Source organism: Ambystoma mexicanum, chromosome 5q (genome assembly GCF_040938575.1).
Source record: "Ambystoma mexicanum isolate Mex_15411 chromosome 5q, UKY_AmexF1_1, whole genome shotgun sequence".
NCBI lineage: Eukaryota > Metazoa > Chordata > Amphibia > Caudata > Ambystomatidae > Ambystoma > Ambystoma mexicanum.
The window spans coordinates 518186020-518209240 of record NC_090933.1 but is presented as its reverse complement, the minus strand read 5'-3'; the positions used below and the strand labels follow the sequence as shown (position 1 = coordinate 518209240).

The 23221-nt window shown below is 48.2% G+C and overlaps 1 protein-coding gene across 3 annotated transcripts in view; it reads right to left on the bottom strand.

Annotated features, from left to right (window-relative positions):
- MAPRE2 (microtubule associated protein RP/EB family member 2) overlaps window positions 1–23221 on the bottom strand; it is a 984616-nt gene that overhangs the window by 203165 nt on the left and 758230 nt on the right. For all 3 annotated transcript variants that reach the window (XM_069621019.1, XM_069621020.1, XM_069621018.1), the window contains one exon: window positions 13704–13849. In XM_069621019.1, coding sequence (XP_069477120.1) covers window positions 13704–13849 — 146 coding nt within the window. The remainder of the gene's footprint in view (window positions 1–13703; window positions 13850–23221) is intronic.

The following is a 23221-nucleotide window of genomic DNA, read 5'->3' as shown; positions in this document are numbered from 1 at the left end:
ACTCCTCTTCCTCAACATCTGAAGCCAGTAGCAGTGCTGCGATTTCGACTCTTGGGACGAAAGCCTTCGGCCTATTTACGTGAAACACTTTTGGAGCCTGTCCAGGCCTTCCAAGGTCCACTAAATAGTTAACCTCACCCAGGGGCTCCACCACTGTGTAAGGGCCTGACCATTTGTCCTGTAAAGCTCGAGGCCTTATGGGATTCATGATCAGGACTTGCTGTAAAGTTGATAAGGGAAGCTTTTTGGTCGTACCAATGTTTCACCAGCGCTTGTCCTGCCTTCAATTTATCACTAGCCAAGCCCATCAGAAGTACCATCCGTTTTCTGAGCCCCATCACATAATCTACTACGTTGGTAGTAACAGGCGGAGTGGGCATCTCCGATCCCTCTTTGACTATGGCTAAGGGTCCCCGTACAGGATGACCGAACAGAAGTTCGAAGGGGCTGAAGCCAACACCCTCCTGTGGTACCTCTCGGTAGGCAAACAGTAAGCATGGTAAAAGAAGATCCCATTTTCTTCTCTGAGGTTCTTCCAGAGCCCCAATCATGCTCTTTAACGTTCTGTTGAAACGTTCCACCAGACCATTGGTCTGGGGGTGGTATGCAGAAGAGAACTTGTAGGTGACCCCACATTCTTTCCACATAGCCTGCATATACTTCGACATAAAGTTGCTGCCACGATCCGACACAACTTCTTTAGGGAAGCCAACCCTTGTAAATATGCCAAGTAACGCTTTTGCAACTGACTTGGCAGTTACAGTTTTCAATGGGATGGCCTCAGGATATCTGGTAGCATGGTCGACCAGCACCAGGATAAACCTATTACCTGAGGATGTTTGCGGGTCAAGGGGACCAACGATGTCGATCCCTACCCTTTCGAATGGTATTCCCACAACTGGGAGTGGTACCAATGGAGCTTGGATTGTCGAGCCAACCTTACCAGATACCTGGCAGGAGGCACAACTCCTGCAGTGACTTTCTACTTGCACCCCCATCTTGGGCCAGTAGAAGTGCATGGATAACCTTTGCTTGGTCCTCTTAATACCAAGGTGACCAGCAAGGGGCACTTCATGCGGCAACTGCAGGAGGAAGGGTCTTACAGCAAGGGGAACCACCAACCTCCTATGGTCTCCTTCTGTAGACTCTGTGGGCTCACTATACAGGAGTCCACCTTCCCAATAAATCCGATGCGTCCCAGGAGGTTCACCCTCAAGCTGGGAGCAGGCCTGTCTCCTTAGGCCTTCCAGAGATGGGCACTCACGTTGGCCTTTACTGAATTCTTCCCTGTCAGGACCACCTTCTACTAACAAGTCTTTTAGTTCAGGATGGTCGTTGGGGTCAAATACTTCAGGCATCGCCACCTCCTCGTCAGGCCCGGGCGATTGACCAACTTCCTCCACCGCAGTGGTAGGCGAGCTCGGGGGAATATTCTCTTTCCTTCATCTTGACTTGTTTACTCCTTTCGCCTTGGGTTTCCCCTTCGGCTGGGGCGGCGTATTGGTCTTCGCCAATGCTGCCCGTGCTTGAGACTGTGTGTAGGGTCTGTCGGCAGTGTCTCCTACGAGCCCTAAAGCTCTGAGTTCATTACCTAATAAGACCTTTCCTGGGACGTTTCTCTGAATGCTCACTGGAATCCTGACTGCTGTACCATTTAAAGTAAGATTTACAGGTATTACTGGGAACATACGGAGTGGGCCGTCAGCCAACTTAGTGGGCATCAGAGTAGCTCTGGCAACTTCCTCTGAGTCTACCAAGGTAGAATCCACTACAGTTCGACTGCACCCACTATCCCTAAGAGCTGGAGTATCCACTCCATTGATCAGCACACTGTCTTTAAAGTAGTGCTTGGTATTATCTGGAATCCTAGCATAAGCCTCTGCGACTTTAGGCTCCCAGGAACCCAGGGAAACTAAAACTACCTCAGCTTCTATCCCGCTGGGGAACGAGTCTGAGGAGAAGGATGCTCCTGTAATCTCTTCTTCCTCGTAGGAGGAGAAGGCCAGATTAGCGGAGTGGACCCCCAAAGGTTTAACCTTACACCGGGGATCCCCCTTCACGTGGTCAGTTGCTCCACAAGCAAAACAAGATCCATTGGGTCTGTTTACATAGGGAGGCTTATTGTAACCAGAGTTCTGTTTCGGAGGCTGACCTCCACTACCCTGTGAGTTCTCTTGTGTCTTACCCTTATTTTTCTTTTTGTGGTCCTTTTGAGAAGAAGATTTATCAGATTCTCCACCCCCCTTATCTTTGGACTTTTTCCCTTCCTCCTGCTTACCAGGATGAGTTTTGTCCTTATGGGACACGCGATGTGACACCCATAAGTCTGCTGCAATGGCCAGCTTCTTAGGATCTATCTCCTTCGAATCGGCCAAATGCTGCTTAAGCTCCGGGGAAGAAGATGCATAAATGTGTTCCAGCATGACAAGATTTATCATGCCTTCAAAGGTAGAAACCTTATAACCTTCGACACAGCCAGTCAAGTTTTTTAAGGATTCGGTTACATAAGATACCCAAGTACCACCTTCTTTTTTCTTGTACTCTCGGAATCGTTTTAAATATTGGGCAGGAGTCTTTCCAAACTTTAAAATGAGAGTTTGCTTTAACATTGCGAAATCAGCTCGCTCAGCCTTCGACATTTTCATAATGGCACTACAGCCAGAATGGGGCAGTCTGCTGAGTAGCCAGGCAATCTTATCAGCATTGTCAACTTCTTGAACTTCACATGCATACTCAAATGTATTCAGCCAGTCCATAATGTCATTCCTTTCCTCATATACACTGAGCAGATCTTTCGGAAACCGTGGATGAGAGGAGGCCCCAAACCCATGTCCAGGTCCCTTGGACCCATTTGCAACCTGAAGCTTGGCCAGTTCCAACTGGTGATCCTTGTCTTTCTGTTTTTCTGCCTGTTCGATTTTTAGCTTGACCCTATTGAACTCAAGCTCTTCCTGTAGTTTGGCCATATTGAACTCAAGCTCCTTCTGCCTAAAGAGCAGCTCTTGCTTCTTGAATTCAAGCATGGCCTCCCCATCGACACTGGCAGAGCAAACATTAGACATCACATCCTCCCTGTCCTCGTGGTCGCGGTGGATCAGTGCAGCGGCAGAACCGTCGGTTCTACCAGTGAGAGCAGCCCCACCTCCTTCCGCACTGTCCTCAGAAGTTATAGCGTCAAGCTGCGCTTCTTGCCACGCCACGATTCTTTGGATCATATCCAATTTGGTGCCTTGAGAGGAAACACCTCTCTCCGCACACATCTTTTTCAATGTTTCGGATTTGGAAGCATTTAAAGTTAACAAGGTATTTGTTTCCATACTGTTAGATAGGACTATGGCCTTTTTAAAGTTATACTATGACAATTCACTACGTGTCCTGGTAGGAATAACTTGAAATGCCTTCGCTCGTGCGCAACACTGGATACCTTTAGTCGTATCCCACCGCTGCCACCAATTTGTTAAGACGGATTTCTGAACTCTGTCCTGGCGGCGCAGAAGTTCAGAAGGCCAACCTAATTACTTGGAACAGGGTAATCTCTGGACAAGCCAGACCAATCAGGGTAGCGATCATGGCGGCCAAGACTAGGTCTCAAGAGGGGTGAGGGTGACTGAAAGCCTGCAATGAGCACACAAAGCAAGGACACTTACAAACTACTCCAAACAGGTGTTATATTAAAAATATATACACATTTATTCCAAGGCCTTTGCAACAATGACCGTAGCGAGAAATCACAATAAAACCCTAGTAAACCAACACATACCAAACCAATACAATATATATATACAAATACAAACGAGTCTAAAGCATTAGATGCATGAAATGTGTAGTCCACCTAGAAGGGGAGGAAAACAGGCAGTGCGAAATAATGATTAGACCCAGTCCGCCTTCAGAGGCACCTAACTAAACAGACCATCCACCTTATGGCGATTTTGCGATTTGCAAAAAAATCGCAAAATTTGCCATTTCCCGCAATTGCCGCTATAAATCATTAAATGAGCGCATAAAAGACACGTTAGCTTAGTGTGTCTTTTTTCGCGCTCATTTAATGATTTAGAGCGAACACAGCTGGCTGCTGATTGCAGCAGCTTGAGGGTTAACACCTCGGCTCTGCGTTGCAGGCCCAGGATTGGGGGAGGGTCACGCAGGCCTGGGAGATGCACAGCATTTGGCTGTGACCCCAGGCACCTCCAAGGCTCATTGAGTGCCCGAGCTGACAGTTGGTGAAGCTAGCCAGGTAGGCACTGGCCTGTCCACTCATCTGCCCCCAACTCAGAGCACCCAAAGAGGGCACTGGACTGTTTTCATTCCCGGCGCTCGACAGGAAAGTAAATTACTTTCCTGTCGAGCGCCGGAAAAGAAAGCATAAACTTAATGCTTCCTGACGCTCGTCTACAATTGGTATCATGCAGCCCAGCCTCAAGGCTGGGCTGCATGATACCAATTGAAGACTCTCGTAGCTGTATTAATTTCAAATTGCTTTACAATTGGTATCATGGGCTGCATGATACCAATTGTAAAGCAATTTGAAAACGAATACAGCTACGAGCGTTTGTATCATGCAGCCCAGCCTTGAATCAAGGCTGGGCTGTATGACAACAATTACGCACAAAATTGGGTGTTAAAATTTATGAAAGGCAAATGCCATTCGTCCTGTGCAATTTTTGTGGCTATGCAAAGCCAATTTAATGATATATGCATATTTCACCTTGATATGCTAATTTCTGATGACATCACATGTAGGACTTGACCCCTGGTAGTGTTGTGATGTTTCATTTCTGTTTGTGGGTGTGTTTAGTCACCATGTGTGGGTGGCATAACCAAGGAATTATGACCACCCAAGAGAGTTCATTGTTTGGCTAGGTATTATGGGCTTGCAGTTACTGCCACTGCATTGCCCCTGTGTCTTGGCCTCATGGATTCCTTCCATGGAGAAGTGTAGAGTTGTTCCCCCTCTCTCCTGGGGTCATAGGACAAGCGAAAAGCAAACCTATGGGCTTCAACCAGGGTTACACTTTTGAATTCAAGCCTATCTGTTTATTTGCTTTCCACTTGTCTGCTGGAAGTAGTGGCACAGCACCATTTCCTTGGAGCTCATCAGGCTGTATCCCCCTTCCCCCACCACAATCCAAAATGTTAGGCTGTGGTGACTCGACCTGGCTGTCCTACAGAGCGCAGCCAGACAGAACACATTTTGTTCCTCACTAACAAAAGCCTTGCAATTACTTGGTTTTAGGCTAAAAAAGATGTTAAATGATATATTTTTCAACATTAGAAAATGCCGCACAAAACGCAGTTGGGTGCCGCAATTTTTTTCTTTTTTGTGCCGCAATATTTTCCATTTCATGCCGCAATTTTCTGGAGGGTCTGACTAAAAGGAAGTCCAAGCCCTGCGAAGAGTGGAGCCTTGTGCTCAAAAGTACCTGCACACGCTGGTGCCATCGAGCAAAAAGGGGAGTCTCTTCGAGGGAATCAGGTAGTTCAGTTTGGTGCACAAATGAAGAAGAACAGAGTTCCGCGACTCAAACGCAGCCTCCACTGTGGGCAGAAGCAGAGTGCGAGTACGGAAAGGCGTGCTGTTTGACACAGCGGGGAAAAGCTATGGGCTTCTGCAGGAGGGCAACCAGTTCCTAGCTATGCTAGTCACCGGTCCCCGATGCAAGCAGACCCAGGCTTCTCCGCGTCAGTTTCAGTGCTGGCAGGTTTAGGGGAGCAGGGGACGTCTCGTCGTCGTGTAGATTCTGCAGCAGCAGAGTTGAGTTGAAGATGTCCCAAACGAAGTGAACCCGCACAGTTTGTTACCACAGCAGAGCAACGGAACGGCCGTGTGTATCTCAGCCAAATGTACCCTACTCACTTCAGACCTGGAAATGCCAAGTGTACGAATCGTGTGAGAGTGACAAGGGCTCGGAATATAACACAACCTAGCGGCGGTTACAGAGCAAGACTCCTGGGTAGGCTGGTCAGTCTGCTGGATGGCCCAGAGACACTTCCGAAGGCTTACATGCAGGAGATGGTGAAGATGCCGAGAATAGCTGTCCCCGCTATTCCAAGGGTCGAAGTACCAGTACAGGCCTTCTGGTTCGATCAGAGGTAGAAAGGGTTTCACAAAGCGACAGCAGTGCAGAGGATTAGTCCTTCAGCGGGTCACCAGCGATTCCTCGTTTCAGCCTCGTGGTTGCAGGATACTTGGCTCCTGTATTCCTTTGTTCGTGAAGAACTCAGGACATCGACATGGTAGTGGCGTTTCCAGCCCCCTCTTATCCACGGTTCCCTTCGCGCCAAAACGGAGGGGACCCAATGGGAGATCAGCTCATGAAACACTCACACCATACGTGGACCTATCACGGACCATGGTGGTCCCAGGCATTCATACCACACTAGACTCTCTGGCACCCAGGATGTGTATTGGGACCAGACATCCCAGCCCACATCCTGGAGGCACACACAATGCCTGTAGAAGCCCGCGAAAGCATCTGTGTTTCGCGGGAAAGTACATGCCCAAATAAGGAAGGCCCCGGGTCGGCTCGACCTGGGGAAGGTGAAGGGGGCAAGACGGTCAGTGGACAGGACAAAGGAGCCTCGTGGTCTGGCCATTTTGGGAGCCAGGCCACCATTTTGGGCTAAGCGCGAGAAACGCGCTTAAAACGCCAAAAGGAGCTCAAAACACAAGAATCGATCGCTGCCACCATTCCCGTCCGTGATTCACTTGCACCGATCAGTTACAATCCAAACAGAGTATCTAGTGCCCGTAGAAGGCTAGAGACCCAAGAGAGCAGTAACTTAGCTTACAGTGCCCTCTTGTGTCATGTTGCACAAAAGCCACAACATGATAAAGAAACTACGGAAAACAGCGTTTCCCGCTACTGACTGTCTTAAGGGCACGTCAGTTTCCCCGTAAGAATGGAGCGAAAGCCCAGAGGAGTGCGGCAGAAGGCTGCACTTCTCTGGCAAAGTCTAGATCATGGTGAAAACAACAGCAAAACGTTTAGGGGTTGCCACATGGAAGGAAAATTACCCACAATTAAGAAATCTTTCCTAACACTGGTTATACCTTCCCTTAGCGTGCCTTCCCATCTCCTCACATATGCCCATTTGAATTCTTCTTCTGTCGTATTGATAAACTGATATAATGATGACACCAGTTTTTTGTCTCCAGGGTTGGTTATTATGTAGTTTTCAAAGGATGTTAGGTCTCTCGAGGGCGCCTGGTATACCTCAGGAGTGGAAAGCCAATGTTTCAATTGCGCATATTTATACATTTCAGCGTCCGTCAGGTTCCACATTCTTTTGCATTCCGCAAATGTCCTTATTTCATTGTCTTGGAGCATTTCCCCGATTTTCCTACACCCTGCTGTTTCCCAATTCTCAAAGGCCCCGGGCTCTAGTGCCGGGGGGAACTGCAGGTTACGACAGATGGGTGTAAATGGGGCTAGTGGGGTGGTCATAAGCCCCTTCTTGGTTTGGTCATCCCAGGCGCTAAGAGTAGTTCTCATGACCTCGCTGATTCTGAGGTTTGGGTGTCTATATTGTTTATGTTTCCACAGCAGGTCCTCCAGAGGGGTCCTGGCTACAGCCCTGTCTTGTAGTGCCCATATTGTCCTTTGGTCTTCTCCCAGCCATTCCTTCAGAACCCAAAGCTGCGCCGCTTGATAATATTTCTTAAAATGTGGGAGAGCTAGACCCCCTGCCCTGATCGGTGCCGTGAGGATACCTCTGGCCACCCTCAGTGGTTTTCTATTCCAGACATATCCCGAAATGGCCTTGGAAAGCTTTAAAAAACGAGTCTGGGACGGCTACTGGAAGGGCGTGAAAATAATAAAGGACCTTGGGGGGTATGTTCATTTTAACTGATTGGATTCTTCCCCACCATGATACCCTAAGCGGACACCATCTGTCTAGTTCATTCTCCACCCTTGTCAGTAAGTGTGGGTAATTATTCTTATATAACAGGTCAACCTTACGTGTGAGGCTCACCCCTAGATATTTAATACCCTCCTCTACTACTTTTAGCCCATGAGAGCCCGCCAGTTCTCCAACTTTCCCTTTATCTCCCTCCAGGAGTAAGATCTCTGATTTTTTCCTATTAATTTTTAAGCCAGAGATCACCCCGAAATCCTCCAATTCTCTCAGGGTGTGTGGTATGGATCTCTCAGGGTCTGCCAGAGCCAGCAGCATATCATCTACATATACAATAACTTTATTGTGCTTGCCCGCCATCTCGATCCCCTTTACCCCTACCGATTCCCTGATCCTAACTAGGAGAGGCTCTAGGAAAATGGCATACAGGAGCGGGGAGAGTGGGCATCCCTGTTTCGTACCTCTTGTAATATGCACCTTCTCGGTGACTTCCCCGTTCAGTGCATTTCTTATCGATGGAGAATTATAGTTGGCTTTAACCATATTGATAAAGTGATCTCCGAACCCCATATGCTTTAGTGTCTTAAACAATATGGACCATTCTACCCGAAGGCCTTCTCGGCGTCAAGAGAGAGCAAAGCCGCTGGTGTGTGAGTGATACCTATTTTTTCTACCAGATGGACAATTCTTCTTAGGTTATCGTGCGTTTGCCTACCGGGGATAAAGCCTGATTGATCTGTATCTATTAGGGTCGGGAGGAGGGGGGATAGTCTGGCCGCCAGTATCCTGGTATATGTTTTTGCGTCCAAATTAATCAGGGCTATAGGGCGATACGAGCTCAGGAGAGTGGGGTCTTTACCTGCCTTATGGAAAACCAAGACTTTCGCCTCGTTCATTGATGGGGTTACATTTCCATTGTCCTTGAATGTGTTTAGTAGCCTTGTCAAAATTGGTGCGAGTATGTCCGAATACTTTTTGTAAAAGGGGGCCGTAAAACCATCAGGACCTGGTGCCTTTGCAGACGGGAGGTCCGCTATTGCCCTACGGACTTCTTGTTCCGTGATGTCCAGTAACTGTTTGTCCTCCTCCGAGATAGTTGGGAGGTTTAGGGAATGTAGGAACCTATCTTGCTGGTCCTCATCCGGGTGTTCTGTCGCATACAGATCTTGATAGAATCCCATGCTGGAGAACGTCCTTGATTTCTGGTTTTCTCTGAGTTGTCTTGCTAGGAATTTGTCTGCCTTGTTGGCCATGATGTAATAACGTTGCTTTAGGTAGAGTAGAGACCTCTCTGCCTTCTTATTGCGCAGCATATCGAGCTGCCCTTGCACATGTTTCAATGCCTTCTTGAGAGTTCTGGTGGGATGAGCTACTATCTCCCCTTGTGTATCTGTAATTTTCTTTTCTAGTGTCCTTTACCATTCGTAGTGCTGCTTATCTTTAGCTGCCTTTAGTGCTATAATGTGACCCCGAGTTACTGCCTTGAAGGCTTCCCAAACTGTCTCTAGGGGAACATCTCCATTGTCATTTTGTTCGAAGTATTCTGTAATTTTGTCCCCTACTGCCTCCCCCATCATCTGATCCTTTAAAATGTCTGACGGTAATTTCCATTTCCAGAGACCTCTTCCCTTACCTGGCGTCTGAATGTCCAGCCAGAGCGGAGCATGATCTGACAGTGCTATAGCCCCCATATCTATTCCCTGGATCATCCCCAACAGTCCCACCGACACCCAAAAGTAGTCTATTCTCGACATCGAGTTATGGACGTGCGAGTAATACGTGGATCCATTTGCTTGCCCCCTCTTTTCCCTCCAGACATCCTGCAGGGCCATCTGCTCCATCTTTAGTTTAAGTTGTTTCGAAGGGGGTCCCTGGCCATGTGTCCCCCCCCCAGCACTTCTGTCCAGCTTTGGTTGCCAGGCCAGGTTAAGGTCTCCCCCCAGTATTATCTCTCCCTTCGCAAATCCCTCTAGTTTCCCTAGCGTGTCTCGGAGAAATCCGTCTTGCCCTGAGTTTGTTGCGTATATTACCGCAAGGGTGAGCCGGAAACCCTCTATCGGACAGTTTGCAAATGCATATCTCCCTTCCCTATCAGCCAGCGTGTCTACGAGGGTCGCCTCCAAACCCCCTTTAACTGCAATCAACACACCTGCTCTTTTATTGCCCGCATTCGCCTCTGTCCAGATCGAGTATCCCCTCAGGCGAACCTTCTGCCTATCCGGGGCCTTGATATGTGTCTCCTGGAGGAGCAGAATGCTCGCCTGTTCCCTTTTTACCAAAGCTTCAAACTTCTTCCTCTTCACCGGCGAGTTCAGCCCCCTAACATTTAAAGAGAATATTCTGAGTTTTCCCATCGCTCTTGTCTACTGACTTAGCCTAACTTTTCCCACTTTCTGTGTTCCCTTCCCTCTTCCAGAGGTCCCCCTCCCAATTTCCCCCAACATTACCCAACTTCCCCCAACCGTTAACAGTAACACAACTTTGATCCCTAGGAGGGCCCAGGCACCTAAGGTTGCTAGGGCGTTGCGCCTACCGCTCCTTGCCCTCTCTGGACTCGGGGTACATTTGCGGGGGGTCCTAAACCCTGCATCTTCCTTCTTCCTTGGCTAAATCCCCGCCGGGTCCCCCGCCCGGCCGCCAGCATTCTGATATTCCGATAGTCCTGTGATTTTCCTACTCCTTCCTACTCCATTCTGATATCGAGCTATCTTTATGGCGAGAATTTTAACTCCTATTTCCCCAGTAGGTGCCCCGCCTTCCCCCTGCCATTATGCTTCTTTCTTCGCCGCACATCCTCGCACCCTCTCAGTCTCTTGTGTGCATCTCCCCTTGTCCTGGCCCCATCTGTGTCCTCCTCCTCCGCTTGCTGGCCCATTATATGCAGACCTTCCTTGCTGGTGGTCACTCTCCTCTGTTTGCCTTCCCACACAAATAGTAGCCCAAAAGGAAACGTCCATTTGTATCTTATTTCTTTCGCCACCAATTCTCTTACCAGGGGTGCCATCTGCCTTCTTTTTAATAATGTCGCCGAGGCCAAATCCTGATATAATTGGATTTCCACTCCATTCATCCTTATGTGGTCTAATTGTCTCACCTTCCTTAGAATCTGCTCCTTTTGAGGATATGATGAGAGGGCCGCCAGTACATCCCTCGGTCTTTCCCCTGGTGCCCCTGTTCTTTTCAGACCCACCCTGTGGACTCTATCTATCCCAATGCTCTCCGCATCTTGTTCCTCTAATATGTCTCTGAAGACTTCCTGCACCGCACACTTTAGGTCTTTATCTGACACCGATTCCGGCATATATTTAATGCGGATATTAGATCTACGGGAGCGGTTTTCCAAATCTTCACACTGGATTTCAAGGTTATGGGTTAGCCGTACCAACTGCTCCTGTGTTTCGCTGTTCTGAGTCACTTCCTCTTCCACATTTTGCACAATTCTTTCCTGGGTATCTGTCCTTTCCTCCAGTTTTGCCACATCTATTCGCAGTTCTTGGACGGCCTGCTTCATTTCATTCCTCATTGAGTTAAACTGTTCCTGTACCATGGACATAAACTTGTCTTGTAGCTCCACAAACCCCTCCCTCATGTCATATTTAGTTAGTGGAGAGGAGGTCTGGGATTGGGGGGTGTTGTGCTTTGTGTGCTCTTCTCCTACCCTGTCTTTAGCGGTTGGCGGCCCCTCTGCTGACCACATTTTAAGCAGATTAGTGTCCTGACAGGGAGGTTGCTGCGCTGGTTGGGAAGCACCCCCCTTCCCCTTTGCCCTCGACATCTGTCCTATTTGTCGGGTCCTGTTGTGCTTCTGCGTACCTCCCGGAAGGTTGAGGCGAGGGAGCTAAAGACGGTCTCCGTGGATTCCGGAGGGTCTTCCCTCCTTCCTCCAGTGGGCCGCTGGCCATGCTGTGTGGGTCCTCCTCTGTGTGGGGAAGATTGTGGCGCTTCACTTGCCTTCTTTGGGTATATTGGTTTACAGACTGTGGTCTTATTCCTCCACCCCCGAGGCCTCAGCCCCCCCCCTGCCTTCCCACTCTGTGCTGAGAAATGGATGATGGTGGTGGTGGGGGGGGAGTTGCTCCACGACTCGTGCGAGGAGCTGTGCGTTGCTTATGAAGTCGCCTCCAGAGGTACGCTGCTGTGGGGTGCCAAGCGGGCGCTCTCACCTCGTTCTCTTGGTCTCGTCTCCTCCTCAGGCCGTGCGCCTCTGGTTCGGGGGTGCGTCTTGTATCTCCCGCTGTGTGCGGGCCCGCCCGTTGGTGCCGTAAGGTGGAGCGGCAGTTAGTTGGAGACCGTGCGGGGAGTCCCGCCCGCCTCACCGGAGGGGGGGAGGGGCCGCACTGCCCTCGCCGCGTCGGGTCTCCTGGAAGCAGATTGCACCCACACGGGCCCCTGTGCGGGTGTGTGTCAGGGGGGCGCAGGAAGCCCCTCAGCTGCTGCGTCTTCCTTCGCTCCGCCCCGTTTCCTCTCACCCTCCCGAGCTCCCCCGCTGGAACGGCTTGGTCTCTCTCGGTGGGGGATGGTCAGGCGTGCCTCTTCTATGGTTCTCACCCCTGGGGGGAGGGGGTATTCTGGACGAGATTCCGGTTGCTGGTGCGCCCACCCCCGCATATGTGAGGCGGGAGGGGACCTGATTCAAATCGCTCGGATTTCCGCGATTATGGTGCTTTATGTTGGCGGCCCGGCTGGAGCGCGGCTCAAACGCGACTTCTCCTGCCGGCGGCCATCTTGAAGTCAATGTGGTTTATTTTTTAGACATGTCATTGTGTAATTGCATTTTGCATTGCTCTTTACCAATTACACATGTACTAATAGAGTGTAATGTGACATTGCTCGCTTTATGTATTTATGCTTTCTCTGTTTGAATAAGCATAAAGCCTAGATAAATACCCGGTGGGTCGAAACACGTGTTGACCGTGCGTTTTAGAACACTGATGGGTATAGTACATGCAATATTTATGTTGTGTTAATTAAAATTGGTACAAGTCAGCACAGTGTGACAGGGTTTATTTAACTTGGTTCATTTCTGAGTCTAGTAGGGCACTGGGACTCAACAATTCTCTGGCACCCGCTGCAGACCTGCTTCTTTCTATTGTGATCGGATATATATTGGTTGTTGCGTGTAAGCGCATGGGGGTTCGGTTTATAAATGCCCAACTTTATCTAAATAAAGACAAGGGTAGCCTAAGTTTACCTGGTGCCAGAGGGCCAATCGGAAATCTCTTACACAGAACTACAGGAGATTGACGGAAGCCTGCTGGGTGGACATGTCCAGGAGGTACAAGCAGAGAGATGGGCCTTTGAATTACTAAATAACACAAGTTGAATTTACAACCTTGGTTACCAGATAGTCCTGGGATATTACGATATGAGCAATGAGTCTTTGCCGCAGCCAGCGCTGGACTCACTTCACGGAGCGATGACGGAAAGAGCAAGGAGACAAGTAGGTCTAACTCTGGACTTGTGAAATATTCTGTTGATAGAAAAAAAGAGTGGCAGAAGAGCCTGCCGTGGGGCCCTGGGGAGGGAGAAGCCAGATATCAATGAGACCAGATAAAGAATTGTGGTTTATAAATATGGTCAAATACTTGGAGAAGGGAACAAACAGGAAATAAGTAACACAGTGTTCATGGAGGAAAATATTATGATAAACAGTTTTCTAAAGAGCATACAAGTTCAGATAAGTTGCAGATGGGGATAACAAAAAGGTGTATTTTCTAAATGTGTGCAATTGTTTTTAAAGATAACATTTTAATATAAAATATAAGCAACATATTTTTTAAACAAGATATTAAGGGGAGGCAGATGACATCAGGCGTGCCAGAAACTCCCCTTTAGCATTGACTTACCTTGTCGACGTTCATCCTCTTAAATGAGGCTTGCAGAAGTTTAAAATTGTGAATGTATTCGTGCTCCAGTTTTGCTTGGAATTTGACCTTCTTTAGACTGATACATCCAGGGAACAGCATGTCCATGAACTGGCAGTAGGCAGCTCCTGTGGAAATGGAAGCATTGGTAGTGATTAATGCATGATCTGCTGAGACTAAGAGACCATATATGATAAACACAAACAAACTGGGAGTGCGACATTGAAATACTGCTGGCAGAATTGGTCAAACTTAATCATGTATATATCTCGTCTGAAATTGTTGAAAAAATATTCTGCAAAAAGTGCATTTTCTGGATTACCCATACCCCTGAAAAACAGTTGGAAAACACAAGAAATGCCATCAGTGAACGTTTATTAGTATATGTTTTGCAAGTAAAAGTTAATTGCTAAGGTGTTGAGGTGTTGAGAGCAAAATATGCAGAAGACCCAATTAAAACATTTTCACTTCGTTTTTTGGGGAAAAATCACCATCAAAAATTAGCTCGCAAGCTTTCTTTCAGCAAAAGTCACGCAAGCATAGCACTTCATTTGTTGAAGGTATTTGGTCCATGCAATTGCAATGTAAGTTTTGTTTTAATTTCACCTAATCTTGCCAATTTTTTGTAATTGGCAAAATGATGTGCACAATTTCACAAGCTTTTTGGAAGTGACGTTCCCAAATGAAGCATAGGTCTAAAAGCAATGTGTGACAACTATCGACAAGATAACACAGGAATTGGCTGGTTCTACCGAGCAAGAATGAACCGTTGCTAATATGGCAATCCACGGCTCCGATTCCACAACCACAAGGCTTTAGGATTACGTCCACCCACGTGGGAACACATAGTAATTGGATGAACACCATCTGCCCACTTGTTGACTCGCCTGTGCAGCATCAATGCTTCTTTACACCCACTCCATTGCAAAGTGTTCCAAGGCAGAGTGTCGCAAAATGTCGCCCCTTTGTTTTTCCATGCTCCATGCTTCCCATCCCCTAGATTTTTGCAGCAGCTATCTTTGGGGCAGGACAGAGTAGACTATGGATCTACAAAAGACGATGGTGCTGCAAAATAGTGCAAGTTACTTGCAGCAGCGCTTAGCCCCTCTTCCTCCACAGTCCTGGCTACAGGGATAGTGCACATCTCTAGCAAGGGTAGGCCAGCATACATCTGCAGCCACAGTATCAACCTAAGTCCCACTACTCAATACCGCCTGTGCACGCCAACAATCGCCACGCCTGTCCATTTCTCTCCATCCAGAGGGAAGGAATATGGAGAGGGCTAATGGAGAAAGAGAGATTAAGGACTAGTGGTACAAGAAACACTATGATCACTAATCTATACTTATTGGTATATGCAGTGCCTCTTTCGCTGTTTAGGATTTTAATGTATGATCATTCTCAGGGGCGAGACGGTAGACTATTCATAGAATATCTTGAACGATAGATTGTTTTCAGAATGGCTTCACCAAACTTGAGCATTGTAAATGGAAGGTTCCTCTATGGAATATGGTTTATAAGATGAGGAGTAGCCTCAGATAGCTTCCCTAAAGATGACATTCAAATGGGCACAGCGCTTAGCCCACAGCTACCTGGGCCCTAGCAGCATTACCATTAACACCCTCTGCCGACAGAGCATGCTAGGTAGTCCTGAAGAGCATTCTTGGGTGCCAGGGACCATCCAGCGAGCAATGGAAGCCCTGGAAGCTTCCATATCAGGACTACGACCACTATAGGCAACGCTTGTCTGAGGACCTGCGGGCCACTGTGGAGTCAAGCTAGAAATGAAGTCCTTGCTATATCTTGACATCACTTCATTGTGATGTGGCAGCAGGCGGACAATGTCATAGGCTAAGGATGGCAAACGAGCAGGTGGAGCGGCGGCATGGTGCTGAGATTGCAACAGGGGAATATGATGCCAAATAAAATAAGCAATGGAGGAGTTGTGCATAGATGCCTTATCAGTGATGCAACAGTGACGTAGCACAGCACAGGATGCAAGGGGAAGTGCAACCGTGTTCTCTGACAGTAAGAGGGGAGGGACAAAATAGCAGAGGGAGGTAGAGTGGTTAAGAGAGCATGGGTGGGGGAGGAGAAGGGAATGAAAGGGGTCATGAGTTATTTATGAATGGGTATAGCTGGATGGTGTGAGGAAGGTGGACTGTTCCACAGACAGGTGTGATGAAGGAAACTGGCTGTCCTTTTCCCATTGCATTTAGCTCCTCGGAGGATAGGCAGATTAGCATGAGTTGAAAGGAGTGGGTAGCTTGGGTAGTAGCATTTCGATGTTATCCTGCAGGTACTTGGGTCCTATGCCCTCAATTCCACTGAAGTTCAGGCATGGAGCTTGGAACTGTGTTTTGTTCTGCAATGGAAGCCAGTCGGGTGTTCTGCAGCGTGAGGAGACAGGGCGTTGATCCGGTAGCCCAACAAGGAGGCGGACAACTGCATTATGTACCCTGTGCAGTGTGAGGTGGGGCCTGAGCAGAGGACATTGTCAGCCACAGTCACGGTGGGAGGGTGTTACCTAGAGAGGACAAATCCATGAATGGTTATGGTCGGGGAAAGGTAAGCGGGGGGGGCAGTTTCGGGACCTTTAGATGGTAATAAGGTGGCTAATGAGATTCCAGGATTCTACCTGGAAAACAGACTCTCCAGATGACATTAAGAACAAAATTTGACAGAAAGAACAATTTGAAGCAGGGTTTTAATGTACTCAGGCTGCTGGCTTAATCCATCTGATGCACCTCTGAGGACTCCATAGGAGCTTAGAAGATATCCAGGTTCACTTTGGAAAGCCCTGAATACAGATGTGGGCAGGTTCCCCGGGAGCCAGCCAGACAGGCTTGGCTATTGTAGGTAAGTCTGGAGAAATTATAATAGAAGAGGGACCAGTAAAGTGTAAAGAAAACAATTCACTCAGTCTCGAGAAAACTTCTCCTCTGATGGTGAGAGGTTCAGGAAGCAAACTGACTGCACTTAAAGTTCATGCTGGAGACACACTTGTATGGTCCCACTGCTAAACAGTATAGGGCCCCCCATTTTGAGCTCCAACTTGTGATGAGCATAGCTAATCTACTGAGGTAGTTAACTTAAACACTCTTGCCACAGGATGGCACAAAACCTTTAACCAAATGGGCACTGCCAAGGATCAAAGGAGAGGTGAATAGATAGCCCTTTGCTTGCCGGTGTATAACACTGCCATGGTCTTCTCTGTCTGGGTGAGAATGCGCTCCTGAAGGAAAGCATGCAGGGAGAGAATAATGGGCAGATACTTATGTGCAGACAGCAGCCAGTGGCCTCTCGGAGGATCTACCATGGTACCCAACCTCTACTCTGGGGAGTCTGTGGTTATGCCGAGGTGCGAGGCCGGCTCAAGTGGGCCTCTGCTCACAGAATAAAATTCTGGGCTCACCACAGATGATCCTCACGGTCCCCTGCTAACATAGTGTTCATATAGGTTGGGGATTGAACCTGCGCCTCAAATAACAGGCTAGCTGCATCTGAGCATTGCATTTCTCAAGGAGTGCAAAGGGGGTATCTGTACAGAAAAGGCTCCTACCAGACCCCGGGCTTGGGCTTTTAATGCTAGAACTGTAGTTTTGAACTTGCTGCATGGAGAAGAACAACTCTGTGCCTTGAGCAGCTCTGACAGAAGGGAAATGCTGCGGTCGGATTAATGGTATTCCTGGGTTAAAGAGCAGCTGCAGAACTAGACACAGTGAACCCAAGGCCGTCTGAGCAGAGGTGGGTCCTTACAGGCAGATGTGGAGACTTGGGTGCCTGGTGCTATTGACCACTGATATCCTAACCTTGGTAAAGACTCAAGAGGCAGAGTTCAGACAAAATGGCAACCCTTTGTTCTTGAAGGTCCTCTTCTCTGAAACAGAACTCAGAGGGATGTGAAAGCACTTGAGCATGAGGTCAATGACACAAAGGTGGTCTCACTTCTGATGGGCCAAAGGGACATGCTCCGGCGTGGAAATGTTGAAACAAATCACTGGGTAGGAATAAATTGCTCTTGTACACAGACAAAAACAGCGAGTAGAAGTCAGGTTCTACTCGTCTGAGACAACTAGGGCTACTGCACACGCATCCAGAGTTTTGTGGAGCTTGATGCAGAGTTCTTGTTGACATGAGACAAAAGTAGAATGCATAAGACCAGAGGGATAGGTAGATGAAGTCTGAAACCGTGACTTACCGCAGGCAGTTTTCTGCCTTAAGGTACCCAAAATATAGCAGGCAAAGTGTGCGGTTTGTCACTAACAATATAAGTGGGGACCAGTACCTGGGCCCAGAAACAGCTGATTCGCGGCAGATGAAAATACAAAACACTGCTATGCAAATGACGTGCAACCAGTGAACAGTGCACTATCCTGCAGACAGGATTTCTCATGACTCTAAAGGGAGAGGTACTGGGCATACCAGTACTGTTTATGCAGCTGGGAAGGCTGAAGATGGTAAGACCAGAGGACCAAGCACCGCCTGGTTACCAGAGAGTTTACATTCATACAAGACTCGATGCTCCAAATGCTCCAGAGCCCATCTCCCCAATACAACGGACATTGCAAGACTATTCAATGGACAGAGGTTTGTGCAAACTGCAGAATGAAAACCAAGCAACTGTGCGGCTGACTATCCATTCCTGTGAACCCAAAACATAGTCCGGGCAGTTCCTTCATCGGGGTAAGGCACATTTAATGTGCATGTGTAATATTTTTTTTTGTTTGTTTATTGGTTTATATAAACCTTTACAAAAATTGAAACGAAATTACAAAACAAGAACATCGAATCTTATTACACATACATTGGGCCTCATTACACGGAATGCGGTAAGGGTTTACCGGTACTGGTAAGGGCACCGGTACCGGTAAACCCTTACCGCCTTACTACGAGGTCCCTTTACCGGACCCGACTCAACGGCTGGTTTTAGCAGCCGTTAAGGAACGGGCCCGCAAAGGGTCCTTGGTGTTAATTACGGTAACGCAATTTGCGGTACCGTAATTACCTCCTTCCACATTCCCATTGAGCCCTATGGGGGCAAAAATGGGAATGGGGAAGTGCCTTGGTGAATGGGGAATTACCGCCCCCGCTCACCTTGGAGTAGGACGGTAATTCCGCCATCCACCAAGGCGGACACAGTAAAATACCGGCGGCAACCATGGAGCTAACAGCGCCATGGTTACCGCATACCGTGTAATGAGGCTCATAGAATTCGAAATCGTACATGTGTAATATTCAGGGACAATTAAATCGAGCACATTTGTGAAGTGTACACTGTGTGAAACAGGCATAAAGCGCTGTCTGTGACAGTGGTGAGTTCAAAAACAGGAGGTGTGCTAGAAATACCACAAGCAGCAGCCGGAGCCAGAGTGGCATAAATAACTGTTGCCACTTTTTGATGGATTTTGAACAGAAACATGGCTTTGATCTAAACCAGTCAGCCCACTAAGAATGGAACAGTTTTGTCTCCACTGCTGGGCTCATAGGAACAGAAGAGTCTCCCCAAAGCAAACGTGGGATCCGGCACCTAACCACGAACGAGGCTTAAAGGAGGACCCAGCTTAAGTGAGTCAAATAAATGAGAAGCTGTGCTATTTGAAAACGCGAAGATATGGACATCCCACAAATGGGGGATGGAAGGATGTCAATTCATCATAAACACTGGCCACTCCTCTGGGCAACTTCCATTCTGTTTTTGGACTACCTGCAAGAAATCAGAAGGGGGCCAACCATACGCAAATCAGTCTTCAGTCATGCCCCAATGGTAGCAGTTGCTATATAATGAACTCTTAACCACATAAGCAACTCCTTGTTTACTTACTTATTTTACATTTATAGCAGCGCACAAAACCCTCGGCATCTAGGCGCTAGTTACAGTAAACGTGAATTGACATTCTTCAGGTGCAACCATGGACAGGGGTTGCAACATGCGGGTGGATCTTGAAAGCATGGTCTGGCAGAGGTACGCCTCATGGTACGGGACGCTATTGCATGTGTACAGATATGCAAAGGCAAGTTGGGTAATGGAGCCGTGTGCAGGCATATTCAGAGTGCACTCTCCCAAGTGACATTGTGGTGGTTTGCTTCTTATCATGAGGAAGCCTCAGTCCACGCAAGGAGATAACTGGAACCACCCGCAGTGATGATTTGCTGCAGGTCCTTTCAATCAACAGCTGAGTATTTTATGAACTCCCAACTGCCATGACATCCTCCCATTCTTTCCACAAACCCACTTCCTGGTTGCTGAGCAACCGAAGAAGACACAGTTGCTAGTGGCGACCAGGAAACAGATACCACAATTAGGCAATGCAGACTGTGGTTATCTGTTGCAGTCGGGTGTAAGTAGCAAGGCTGGGTGATCGATGGGGTGCCTGTGGAGTCTTCTGATAAGAAGAGTCGCTTCTTTCTAAGTGCTGAGAACAATTGACACATTTACACTTCGACCTCGGGCTGTATTTCTTTTCTGCTCCACGCGCACACCCCTTCTCAGTGGATGGCTAGAGAGCGAGGAATGGGGCAATGCAATGTGACCAAGTGTCACTGGGCCCTTTTTAACCGTCACTCTGTTTGCTGTTTTCGTGCTTCACGTGCTTCACTGTGCGTTTTCCTATGGGATTGCGCCTTTATAAAACGCTTCTGTGAACCAGCCTAAGGTAAATGTGTGTGTGTACACACAAAGGCAACAACTTACAACGAAACAAACGTGTGTAACCAGTAAGTGATGCCAGCCAGGTTGCTGCCGAAGTTGCTGCGGTCGCTAACAACCCCTACCCACACTCTTTTTCACTGTGCCCTCGGTGCTGTATTTGAGCAGCGCTGCACTGTTTTCTAGGTCGTTTTAAGTTAAACAACCATCGTAAAAAGACTCTTAAACCATATGCCCATAATTGACCGTGGGCATATGCCATTCCCACTTATTCATATGTGTATTAATATGTGTATTAGGTACATTACACCGACATTGGAATACAGTTTGCCACATGCAAAGGAAACGTTATTTCCCCTATTTTATCTTCCTATTTAACATTCATTATCGATAACATTGTTCAAGGAAGAATGCTGAGATAGCCTTAGCCATGAGGAGAAGCCTCAGCACGCGCCAGTGACTCTGGGTTGAGGGCCAGACTAATCATCTCCAGGCTAGCATCACTAATAGGTGTTCATGTAGGCATAGTGCTTAAAGCCACTTCAGAGCGCTGTAAGGGAAGAGGAGAAAGGCAAGAGAGAATACGAGAAAGGGCGTGCAGAAATAAAGTGAGTGAGAGGGATGAGGTGCTGCGGTGCACACTGTCGTGTGTTACACACCTGTGCCAGGGCTATGCGGCCTAAACTCCGGATCTCATTGTCGCTGCTCGGGTGACCATGTTGTAGAGGGCCCATTGGCGAAAGGCTGTGCCGGAAGTGGGCTCTGGTCGCGTTTGTGAGCGTTAGGGGCACGTGAAGGACGCAGGCTACATAATAGCCAGTTTCACCCCGGGATGAAGCCTCCGCGTGTGCCTGTTTATCTCTGTGACGTCACTCACCAACAAGGCCGGCCTTAGAGGCTGCAGCACCTCAGGCAGCAAAACAAACATTTGGCACACGCCCTTGGTCATGCAGGAGCCGCAGCGCCCCATTGTTATTAAATGCGCTCTGCTCCCGAGAGAGGGCACATTTAATATGAATAGAGCGCCTGCCGCGCCTTCTTCCACCACGCCAGATTGGGGGAGTGGCGGGGGGCCTGTCGCCAAATTCCGCCAAAAGTGCCCCATAGAATCCACTGGACTCTCAGACAATGGGGATTAACCCTGCCTCAGCCACTGGTGATAATTTCACAGGACCAAGTGCTGGTAAGGGAATAGTTTCTTACCTGTAACTCCATTTCTCCAGCATTGGTATCTTTCATGGATTCACATGCTTAGAATATTCCCCGTCGTCAGACTGGGACCCCTCGGTACACATATATAGCCTTTTCCAATAGGAAAACTTCCGACACTTTTGTGTCCTATCTACGTCCTTTTAGGACCCGCCTACGCATGCTCCGTAGGCCGTCCCAGTATAAGAGGCCCGCCCCCTCTGCTCCCCTTCAGATTTCGGCCCCTCCAAAGTAGGAAGGGTTAAACTTATCAATCAAATACATTACATTCCGGGGAGGTTGGCGGGCGCATGTGAATCCATGAAAGATACCAATGCTGGAGAAATGGAGTTACAGGTAAGAAACTATTCCCTTCTCCAGCATTGGATCTTTCATGGATTCACATGCTTAGAATAGATTGTATAGCAGTAACACTTGAGACGGCGGTGAGAATGTAATGTAATATACCCTCACCATACTACACAATGCATATGTACAGTAGGAATAAGTTAACTCATATAACCTTACCCACATAAAATATACTGTCATTAAAAAGGTAGACAACAGATTCTCCACAGCGTGGAGCTTACCTTACTGAAACAGTTGGCGCAGGACAGCTCTTCCCATCTGCACCTCGTCCGCATGCTGCCTGGCAAGGCAGTAGTGGCGGGTAAACTTGTGGGGCACTGACCATGCCGCAGCTTGGCATATGTCCGTCAACGGAATTCCTGCCCATAAAGCCGTTGAGGAGGACATCGATCTTGTAGAATGGGCTCTAGGATGTCCTTGCAGAGGCCTTCCGGCCTTAGAGTGACAAAACGCAATAGTCGATGAGACCCATCGAGCCAATCCTTGTTTAGAGATTGCTTTTCCTCTCGTCGACGGACCATATGCGACGAACAGTTGTCGAGTAGACCTGAGTTCCTGTGTACGATGTAGGTAAAATTTCAGAGCCCTCTTAACGTCCAGGGTATGAAGAGCTTTTTCTGCTTCCGATGATGGTGTGGCAAAGAAAGTAGGGAGAACAATGGACGAGTGTTTGTGATACACTGTCGGAACTTTTGGGACGAACATAGGATTAGTTGCCAGGACTACTTTGTCCTTAAAGAATCTTAGGTATGGCGGGTCTACGACCAGCGCTTGCAGTTCCGAGATTCTTCTAGCTGATGTGATAGCAATCAAGAATGCCAACTTCCACGAAATGAATTCTATGTCGGACGTGGCCATAGGCTCAAAAGGCGGTTTCATTAAGCCTGCCAACACTGTGTTGAGACTCCAAGTCGGGGGGAAACGTTTTTCCGGGGGAAAAGCTCGAAATAAACCCCTCATGAAGTGTTTTACAAGTCTGTCGCTAAATAGAGGAGACGACTGCCTCTTCCTTGTGAACCTCGAGATGGCCGCCAGGTGCACCTTTATCGATGTGAAGGATAATCCCCTCTCCGCCAAGAGGAGCATTTAAGGTAGAACTTGTTCCGGCGTCACCAACAACGGTTGTAGGCCCTGTTGTCCTGTTGTCCTCTACACCATTCACAGAACCTCTGCCACTTATAGGAGTAGGATTTGTTTGTAGAAGGGGCTCTAGGTGCCTGCAGAATGTTTTGACAATCCTCCGAAACGTCTAAAGCACCGAAAAGTTGAGACTGTCCGGGTCGTGATGCCACAC